The 10,969-nt window shown below is 43.3% G+C and overlaps 1 protein-coding gene across 1 annotated transcript; it reads left to right on the top strand.

The window, feature by feature from the left end:
* The first annotated feature begins 283 nt into the window (after window positions 1–283).
* On the top strand, window positions 284–10,170 carry TMEM219 (transmembrane protein 219). The gene is made up of 5 exons (XM_079718882.1): window positions 284–512; window positions 606–795; window positions 7,185–7,414; window positions 8,858–9,027; window positions 10,071–10,170. The coding sequence occupies exons 1-4, from the start codon at window positions 348–350 to the stop codon at window positions 8,993–8,995; spliced, it is 723 nt and encodes a 240-aa protein (XP_079575008.1). The 5' UTR covers window positions 284–347; the 3' UTR covers window positions 8,996–9,027; window positions 10,071–10,170.
* The last annotated feature ends 799 nt before the right edge of the window (window positions 10,171–10,969 follow it).

Here is a 10,969-nt window from a genome sequence, read left to right as displayed (position 1 = left end):
AGCTGCTTCCTGAATTTCTCCCGTTGAGAATTCTCATTTTCGAATTCCTTTTTCCAGTACAGCATGCTCTGCTCTGCTTCCACCTTGATTACTTCAGAAATGAAATGCAGCAAACATTTATTGAGTGGTGCCTGGAGATGAACACTTGGAGTCAAGAGCCTTGGGTTCTTGTCCTGGCTCTGCCACTAACTGGCTGTGTGGCCTTGGCCAAGTTCCTTGTCTTCTCGGTGCTTTCACTTCCTTTGAATAAGATGGGTAAGTGCCTTCTTACTGGCAGGCTCTTGTCCAGGTCTCCCTTCCTGTCCTCCAGCAGGCTCTCCCTGGAGGCCCAGACCCCTCTGCTCCCCATGGGCAGCTGCCAGGCAGGGCACAACCTGCATCTCTGCCTGGCCCACCACCCACCTCTGGTCTGTGCCACTTTGATCTTGCTGCTTCTTGGCCTTTCTGGCCTGGGCCTTGGTGGCTTCCTCCTCACCCACAAGACTGGCCTGCGCAGCCCTGACATCCCTCAGGTGAGTACTCACCCTCCTGCTCATCCTTCCCCTGCAGGCCAGCTCTTGCTGCTGATCTCCTCTCACCTCTCCCCACCTTCCTTTTGCACACAGGACTGGGTCTCCTTCTTGAGATCTTTTGGCCAGCTGACCCTGTGCCCCATGAATGGGACAGTCAAAGGGAAGTGGCGTGGGTCTCACGTCGTGGGCTTACTGACCACCTTGAACTTTGGAGATGATCGAGACAGGAACAAGACCCAGACATTCCAAGCCCAGGTCCAGGGTAGTCGTATGGGATTGAAAGGTGAGACCAAGGAGGACTGTGGGGTTGGATATCAGAACATTCAGAGGTGGGCCCTGCCCCTGACCTCACCATCCTGGTGACCTTGGGCACATCTCTGGGCGTTAGTCACTTCTGCTGTAATAGGACTAGATACTTTCAGTGAACACAGTGCCCACTGTGTAGGGTCTCTATAAATGTTTTCTCTCTCCCCTTCCAACTTTGAGGTTCTTTGATTCTATCCTTGGAGGTGTGATGAGATGGGCAAGATTTGACCTAAAGTTCTTTCTCAACCCTCTTCATCCCTTGGGGCTTCTGTTAGAGGCACCTTCTTTTTCCTCAGGGATATCAGAGAAACATGTTCTATTTATTTAAACTGGTGTCATTAGTTCCTGTTGTGTGCTTAGCACAGCTCTGTGTGCTATGAAGGATACAGAAAAATCAGACATCCTCCATTCCCAAATTGCTTAGAGTCTTCTGGGAAGATGATGAGTGAGAGTGAGTCAGAGGGTGCCATTAATTCCTGTGTGAGATTTGGCCTCAAGTTCCTCATCTAAAAAATGTGGAGATGAAGAAGGAGGAGAGAAAGGTGGAATTCTTAGACTTCTGAGGTCCTTTCCAACACTGTCGTTCTAAGATTCTCCTATGAGTCAATAGGTGTATGTGTGTGTAGGCACACATACGCATATTGCCAGGTGAGAGTAGGGCTCTGTATTGCCAAGTGTACATGTGTGTGATCAGAGAGCAAGAGAAAAGGAATGTGTCTGATTATATAGACTCAGGACAATTTCTCCTGTTCTTTTTATGTAAAAAACATAATAGCTTTATTGAGGTAAGTTATACACACGCCATGAAGTACACCTGTTTAAAATGTACAAGTGAATGGCTTTTTTATATTCACAAAAGTGTGCAACCAGCACCACTGTCAATTCTAGACCATTTTCATTACCTGACAAAGAAATCCTGTTCTCATTAGCATGCACTTCCCTTTTTCTCCTAACCTTCCAGCCCTAGGCAACGAATAACTACTTTCTGTCTCTGCAGATTTGCCTATTCCAGACATTTCATATAATATGTGGCCTTTTGTGACCGACTTCTTTCACTTAGCATAATGTTTTCAAGGGTCATCCATGTTGTATCATATGTTAGTACTTCATTTCTTTTTATTGCTGAAGAGCATTCACTATACACGTATTCCACATTTTATTTATCCGTTCATCAGTTGATTGACATTTGGATTGTTTCCACTTCTTGTCTATTATGAATGATGCTGGTCTGAACACTCATGTACAAGTTATTGCATTATCATATGTTTTCATTTCTTTTGGGTGTGTACCTAGGAGTGGAATTTCTGGGTCATATGGTAACTGTGTTTAATCTTTTTTTTTTTTTAAATAAATTTATTTATTTATTTTTGGCTGCATTGGGTCTTCGTTGCTGCACGTGGGCTTTCTCCAGTTGCAGGGAGCAGGGGCTACTCTTCATTGTGGTGCGCAGGCTTCTCATTGCAGTGGCTTCTCTTGTTGAGGAGCACGGGTTCTAGGTATGCAGGCTCAGTAGTTGTGGCTCACGGGCTCTAGAGTGCGGCTCGGTAGTTGTGGCACAAGGGCTTAGTTACTCTGCGTCATGTGGGATCTTTCCAGACCAGGGATCGAACCTGTGTTGCACTGGCAGGCAGATTCTTAACCACTGCGCCACCAGGGAAGTCCCTATGTTTAATCTTTTGAGGAACTGCCAGACTGTTTTCCAAAGTGGCTGTATCGTTTTATATTCCTACCAGCAGTGTATGAGAGTTCTAATTTCTTCACATCCTCACCAACACTGGTTATTTCCTGTTTTCTTGACTATAGCTGTCCTAGTCAGTGTGAAGTGATACCTAACTAAGGTTCTAATTTGCATTTTCTTTTTTTTTTATTTTATTGAAATATAGTTGATTTACAATGTTTTGTCAATTTCTGCTGTACAGCTAAGGGATTCAGTTATATATATATATATATATATATTCTTTTTCATGTTCTTTTCCATTATGGTTTATCACAGAATATTGAATATAGTGCCCTGTGCTATACAGTAGGACCTTGTTGTTTATCCATCCTATATATAATATTGTAGTTTGCATCTGCTAATCCCAAACTCCCAATCCTTCCCTCCCCAACCCCCCCTTCCCCTTGGAAACCACAAGTCTGTGCTTTATATCTGTGAGTCTGTTTCTGTTTCATAGATACGTTCATTTGTGTCGTATTTTAGATTCCACATATAAGTGATATCATATAGTGTTTGTCTTTCTCTTTCTGACTTACTTCACTTGGTGTGATAATCTCTAGGTCCATCCATGTTGCTGAAAAATGGCATTATTTCATTCTTTTTTATGGCTGAGTAGTATTTAGTTTGTTTCCATGTCTTGGCTATTGTGAATAGTGCTGCTATGAACATAGGGGTGCATGTATCTTTTTGAATTATGGTTTGGCTGGATATATGCTGCCCAGGAGGGGGATTGCTGGGTCATATGGCAACTCTATTTTTAGTTTTTTAAGGACCCTCCATACTGTTTTCCATAGTGGCTGCACCAATTTACATTCCCACCAACAGTGTAGGAGTGTCCTCTTTTCTCCACACCTTCTCCAGCATTTGTTATTTGTAGACTTTTTAATCACGGCCACTCTGACCAGTGTGAGGTGGTAACCACCTCATTGTAGTTTTGATTTACATTTCTCTAATAATTAGCGATGATAAGCATCTTTTGATGTGCATATTGGCCATCTTTATGTCTTCTTTGGAGAAATGTCTATTTAGATCTTCTGCCCATTTTTCGATTGTGTTGTTTGTTTTTTGGTTTGAGTTGTATGAGCTGTTAGTATATTTTGGAAAAAGCCCTTATCGGTTGCATCATTTGATTTGCATTTTCTTGATGACTAATGATATTGAACATTTTTTCATGTGCTTATTGGCCATTTGTGTATCTTCTTCGGAGAAATGTGTATTCAGAGTCTTTGCCCATTTTAAAAATCGAATAATTTTTCTCTTAATTATTGACTTTTAGGAGTTTTTTTAATGCTTTCTAGATCCAGGCCTCTTATCTGATGTATGATTTGCAGACTTTCTCTCCCATTCTTTGCGTTGTCTTTTCACTTTGTTGATGGTGTACTTTGAAGCACAAAAGTTTTTAATTTAGATGAAGTCCAGTTTATCTATTTTTTTTGTTGTCGTTGCTTGTGATTTTAGTATTATATCTAAGAAGACTTTGCCTAACCCAAAGTCACTAAATATAGGTTTTCCTGTATTTTCTTCTAAGAATTTTATAGTTTTAGCTCTTACATTTAGGTCTGTGATCCATTTTGAGTTAATTTTTTTGTGTATGGTGTGAGGATGGAGTCCAAGTTTATTCATTTGCAGGTACTATTCATTTGTCCCAGCACGTTTTGTTGAGAAGACTATTCTTTCCTCATTGAATAGCCTTTGCACTCTTACTGAAAAGCAATCGACCATAGACATATGGGTTTATTTCTGGGCTCTCAGTTCTATTCCACTGATCCATGTCTATGCTTATGCTAGTACAACACCGTTTTGTAGGAGTTGTCCCACGTGTAGATGAATTTCTGGTGTATCTGTGGGGAGGAAGGTGATCTCTGCGTCTTACTCTTCCGCCATCTTCCCCTCAGCCTATCACAACACCGTTTTGATCACTGTAGCTTTGTAGTAAGTTTTGAAATCAGAAAATATGAATTCTCCAGCTTTGTTCTTTTTTTTTTTTAAGATTGCTTTGGTTATTCCAGATCCCTTGAACTTCCATATTAATTTTAGGATCAGCTTGTCAGTTTCTGCTTCTTCATGGTTAGAAACAAAGTTATAACATCAAAGATTTTTGGACCAAGTGAGAGTAATCACATATGATTGCATCATCTAATCAGTAATTGTTGAGCACCTGCTATGTACCAAGCATGGGAAATATAGAGATCTGTAAGATGTGGATCCTCACCACAAGTCACTCACAATCTAGCAAGGATACTGATGTGAACAGAAGTAAATACCTTTCAGTGTGTGCAGTAGAACACAAGGTACAGTGAGAGTACTCAGAAGTCCATCAGGCAGGGATGGTGAAGACAGGCTTTTCCAAGGATACAGGGCTTGAGCTGAGGCTTGAGGGAGGCTTAGGAATGTGCCCTTCCAGCCAGAGGGAAGAGCATATGCAAAGGCATGCAGATGGGATTATGATAGCACATTTAGGAACTTCCAGGGGTTCAGTTTGACTGGTGCAGGGGAAGGAGTGTTGAATGAGTGGCAGGAGATGGGTCTGAAGAAGCAGGCAGAATCCCATGGAGAGTCCCTTGTGCCAAGACAAGGTAATTGGACTTTATCCAGGACATTTGGCTAACTCAAAGAGTTTGATCAGGAAAATAGAATTTTGTTATTATTCTTTTTAAAAGATCATACTCTGTTGGCTGACTGCCTGGAAGGAATGTGTCCAGATGCACAAAGACCAGTTAGGAGGTGGCTGCGATAAAAACGTGACTTATCTGAGCTAAGACAGTGGTGTGAAAGAAGGGGACTGATTTGAGAGAGTCGATAGAAGTGTGGGATGGACAGGATTTGGTGACAGATTCGATCAGGGGAACATAGAAGAAAGGGGAATGGGAATTCTCTTACTGAATTTTACATGTATGTTTCTCAGTTGCAATTATGATGTATATACTGGTTTGTATTTCTTTTTTCACTTCATGACATCGTGTTTTTTGTATTACTGAATGGCCAGAACATTATTATTTTAATGGATGTAAATTGATCTGTTAATTGGTTAGGCCATCATTTGTTAATGCTTTATTGATAAACATTTTTATTATTTTCTGGTATTTTTTATGAAAACACAATAAACATTTGGTATACTATGCACTTTTCTTTTGAATCTTTTTCTTAGGATTAGTTTCTGCAAGTGGTATTACTGAGTCAAAGAGTATGGACCTTTTTTTAATACACAAATTCATTTTATTGTGGATTCAGACTACACAGAAGTGTACAAAGCAAATGTAAAAGTCCTGCTTACCTTCTCTGCAGAGTCCACAGTTTGGTGGGCATCCTCTCAGTCCTTCTCTGTCTTCATTTAAAATTGCAACAGAGGGCTTCCCTGGTGGTGCAGTGGTTGAGAGGCCGCCTGCCGATGCAGGGGACACGGGTTCGTGCCCTGGTCCGGGAAGATCCCACATGCCGCAGAGTGGCTAGGCCCGTGAGCCATGGCTGCTGGGCCTGCGCGTCCAGAACCTGTGCTCCGCAACGGGAGAGGCCACAACAGTGAGAGGCCCGCGTACCGCAAACAAACAAACAAATAAATAAATAAATATAAAATTGCAACAGAAACAGCCAAATTGTCTTCTAAAAGTGTCACCAGTGGAGAGCACCCATTTCTCCACATTTCAACAACTCTTGTTATTGTCAGTCTTTTTAATTTTTACCAATTTAATGGTCTAAGGAATTACCTGATTGTTTTACTTTCTCCTGATTGCTAGTGAGGTTGAGCATCTTCTTATAGGTTTATTGGCCATTTTCATGTCTTCTCTGAATTTCCTATTCATATCCTTTACTTATTTTTCTTTTAAGTTATTTGTCTTTATCTTCTGAATTGTTTTAGAAGATCTTTATACATTCTGGATAGTAAATCCTTTTGCCAATTAAATATGTTATAGGTATTTTCAGCCATTGTGTGACTTTTTTTTAACTTATCTTTCATTGTATAGTTTAAGATAAGATAGAACTTATCTTTCATTGCTTGTAGTTTTTATGAAATTTATTGCTCTTGTCCTCTACATGGTCTTTTAGGTTTTGTGTCTTTTTTTGGAAGGCCTTTCTTTCCCACTTTAAAGTTAGAAAATATTTGTGTTTTGTTTTAATACTTGCTTAGGTTTTTGTTTTGTTTTGTTTTAGTTTATTTGCATAGGTCTTTAATACATCTGGACTTTATAGTGTGAGGTAAGAGTCTGACTTTTTTTTTCCCAAATGGAAATTGTCCCAAGGCCATTGACTGAGTAGGCCATCCTTTTCCCACTAATTTGAAATGGTATGTGAACCTTTTAATGGATTTGGGTAGTAGTGGAAAACTGCTTTCTTAAAAAGAACGATCTAGGTTATACAAATTGACATCAGCAATGTGTGTTTACCCCAGTTTTGCTGCAGCTTTCCGAGTATTGGTATGATTGTTTTATTGATTGTGAGCTAATTTAAATTAATTTTTATTTATATCAGTACACAGCTATTTTCATTTCTCAGTGATGCAAATGATGGTATTAGAGGACTTTACTGAATAGAATCAATGCCAAAATACCTGGTACAGTAGGAAGCCTACATAAATGAATAGCTGTCTAAAGATTGATGACTCCCATCCCACCCTACATTTTCTTCCATCTCCTCCCCTGTGCCTCTCATAGGATCTTCTGCAGGAGAGCTGGTCCTCATTACAGCCAGAGTGACCACAGAAAGGACATCAGGAACCTGCCTGTATTTTAGTGCTGCTCCAGGAATCCTGCCCTCCAGCCAGCCACCCATGTCCTGCTCGGAAGAGGGAGCAGGAAATGCCACCCTGAGCCCTAGGATGGCTGAGCAGTGTGTCAGTGTCTGGAGCCACGAAGGTCTTGTGCTCACCAAGTTGCTCACCTCCGTAAGAGCCTCAGATTGTTGGGGTTTCATAAACTGCCATGCTGAACGCTGTGTCTTGATGGCTTCTGGAGGCGATTTTACCTAGTAGAAAAGCACAGGCTTTATAATCCTGCCTCAGAGGTTCTGTGACCTTGAGCAAGCATGTGGGCCTCTCTGAACCTCAGCTTCCTCAGCTGTAGAATAGAAAACATGATACTCTCTCCTAATACCAACAAATAAGGATAAATGAGCATGAATGTAAAGCGCCTGGTACATAATAGAGATTGGATAAATGACAGCTATTACTATTAACAATTGTCTATAGATACAATAAAACATGATCTTCACCTCAAAGGAATTCAGAAGCTGTAATAAGAGGCAGAATGGGCTAATTGCTATCATAGGGGTGTGAGCAAAGTGTTATTCAAACAGAGTAAGGACCAATTAACTCTGACTTGAACGTTTATGGAGAGTGCTTCACCAAGATGGTGGCATTTAAGAAAAGGGAATTGTTTACAGTAGTTTATACCTTACTAAGTGCTTTCAGTGTCATTATCTCATTTGATCTTAAAATAGCCTTTTTAAGGCCGTTATGAGGTAGCTGTTATTATCTCATTTTACAGATGAGGAAACAGACTTAGAGGGAGTGAATTGCCCCAGGCCACACAACTGGTTAAGTGGCAGAGCGGGGATTGCAACTTACAGCCTTCTGACTTCCACGTCCCAGGCTCATTCTGCTCTGTCAGGATGATCCTTGAAGAATGAGCAAGACATGAGCAGGAATGCAGTAGAGGCGGTTCAGGAGAGGGGAGATACATTCCAGGCAAAGGGACCAGCATGAGCACAGGCCTAGGGATTGAAAAGTGTTCAGGCTTCAGGAGCACTCCACGTTGAAGGCTTAGGCATGACATAGGGGAAGAGACAAAAGAGATGCAGGGGCCAGGTCATGAGGCACCGTGAAGCCTGGCTAAGATGCTGTGACTTGATACTGCAGGCCATGGGAGTCACTGGTGCTGAGTGGACAAGACTGGCTAAGTGGAGGAGAGAGACCAATTAGGAGGCTGCTTCATACTGTTCCCTCACATTTGCAAAGACCCTGGTGAGGAGCATGACCTGGGAGCTTGGAATCAGAGACCTCGGTTTCCAGACCTGGCCCTGCTTGCACATTTCAAAATGTAGACAATAGTGAACTTTCCTATCTCCTGGAGTCATTATAGGGGTTCAGTTTATATGTTTGGGCAAGAAAGCGGTTTGTAGACCATTGAGACAAATGTTAGCTTGCATGCAAATAAGAATAGAATTTTCCCTTTAGTTGCTCCCTGGATGTGGAGAGCCCTCTCCCCCATGGAGGCTTCTTTCTATAGCCCTTGGGCTGGGGGTATCTAAGATATCTTCCCAAGGGAAGATTCTCCACAGTCCCTTCTCTCTCCATCATTCCTCCTCCCCTTCCTGTCCCTACCCCTAGGAGGAGCTGGCTCTGTGTGGCTCTAGGTTGCTGGTTTTGGGCTCCTTCCTGCTTCTCTTCTGTGGCCTTCTCTGCTGTCTCACTGCTGTGTGCTTCCACCCACGCCGGGAGTCCCACTGGTCTAGAACCCGGTTCTGAGGGCACTGGCCTAGTTCCTGTCTCGTTCTCAGGTAAGGTTCTCTGACTCAGTCCTGTGGGAATAGGGGATGGGGTGTGAGTGGCAGTTGTAACTGAGACAGAGCTTTTCCTAGACAATATGGTTTGGTTTTACTTATTTTTGTACTTTATATGTGTGGAATCATACATATTCTTTTGCGACTGACTTCTTTCAGTTAACATTCTGATTTTAAGATTCATCCATAGCTGTAGTTCAAAATCCAAGCTTTTTGGCAACAGCGGTGAATTAAGGGGGTTCAGATTTGATGATGTGTCCTGGATATGAATCATGTTTGTCTTGCTTTTGTCCTGAAATTCTGATACCCAGTTTTATGATGCAAATTTTGTAAAATTCATCTTGAACTGCTCAAAAGGATTGATGATGCCCTTTTACTGGACACATACTATGTGCCCAAGCACTTCACATGCACCTGATCTTTTACATTAGCCATCATTGCATTAGAAAAAGTTGATTCTGCTAGCAGGATCTTTGCAGGGACACAGCCTCCAAAGTAGGGGTAGGACATACTGGCTAACTGGTTAGTCCATCAGCTCATTAAGGTTAAAAAAAAAAAAAACCATTCTATAAAAAAATCTCACCCTTTTAGGTGAGTCTCATATAATTCGAGAGTCATATATTGTGCACCCAGCTCTTAAACTTTTCTCAGCTTCAGCTGGCTGCTGTGCCCTAGGAAATAACTGTGGGAGAAGAGGAAACAGCTCAGACCCAGGGGAGGTGCTGACCAGAGGAGCTGGACCCTCAAGATCAACTTTGCTTATATTGCTTAGGGCTAGGCCTGACTGCTCCAGCCACCTACTTGGGTTGGGAACAGGTGGAACCCTCTCAGCCTTTCTTAGATCTGAGCAGACTGGGAAAGGAAGGCTTTCTGGCTCCTGGCAGATCCTGGAATCCTGAGGCCATCTCAGTTGGAATAAGTGCCTGTACCTATCTCTAGTTGTCACTTCCTCTGCTTCTTCCCCAATTTCTGCAGCCATACCAGAGCTTCCTCCAAAGGCCCTCTGACCTGCCTTGTTTGTTTATTTTGTTTCTCTCCAGGTGTGAATCACCTTCTTGGGCCTTGATTCTGAGTTGGAAGAGATATTACAAAAGTGGAGAGCTGGAATGTGGGGGAAATAAAAGGTTTTTTTGTCCAGTGTTTCCCAGGGTGTTTATTGGGGATTGGATTGAGGTGGAAATTTTAAGGTAGAGAGTCTCGGGAGGTTTAGGGGATTCTTCCTTGTTGACTCTAGTTTGGGTTGGTATAGGGCATAAGGTTACTGCAGCTCTTGGGTACGATCATGGAAATGCTTTGACATAAATGCATTGTGACCTTGTGCAGGTCATGCTGCTGTGAAGGGCCTCAGTCTCCTGAAGGGATATGACAGATCGAGTTTTCTCAGCAAAGATTCCTCGAACTTGGGAGCCCACGACCAGGCTGGATAGTTACTAACCAGGACAGTCCGTTTTCCCGCCTTTTCCGCGCCCAGTAGCAGTCTTCCCTTACCCCTCCCAACCTCTACCCTGCACGCAGGCGCAGATCACGGCTTCTTATTTCCTTCCACCCGCGCCCCCTCAAAGCTTCCCCTAGCAACAAGCTCGGGCTCCGCGCTAAGGCGGGGCGAGCGCATGCGCGGCAGCTCTTTCCACCACCAGTTGTCGGACAGCGCGCTGGGCTCCTCCTTCTCCAAGACTAGCCCTGCTCCCCACCTCCTCCCACCCAGGGTCCGCGTGGCGGGGCGCGCGCGCACTCTGGCTGGGTTGCTGCCCAGCTCTCTGGCCGCATCCTTAAGGAGAGAGGGGCGGGGCTGTTTCCTTTGGGGCCCCGCCCCCTTGGCCCGGCGTCCATACCGCGCTTGCGCGCTCCCGCCCGGTCTCCATCTTGGAATTGGGAGGAAGAGGGAGAGGGAGACTGGGACGAGACCGGGGCTGTGGTGCGGAGAGGCTGAGACTGAGAA

This window comes from Hyperoodon ampullatus, assembly GCF_949752795.1.
Source record: "Hyperoodon ampullatus genome assembly, chromosome: 14".
NCBI lineage: Eukaryota > Metazoa > Chordata > Mammalia > Artiodactyla > Ziphiidae > Hyperoodon > Hyperoodon ampullatus.
This window is presented reverse-complemented; position numbering and strand designations above follow the sequence as displayed.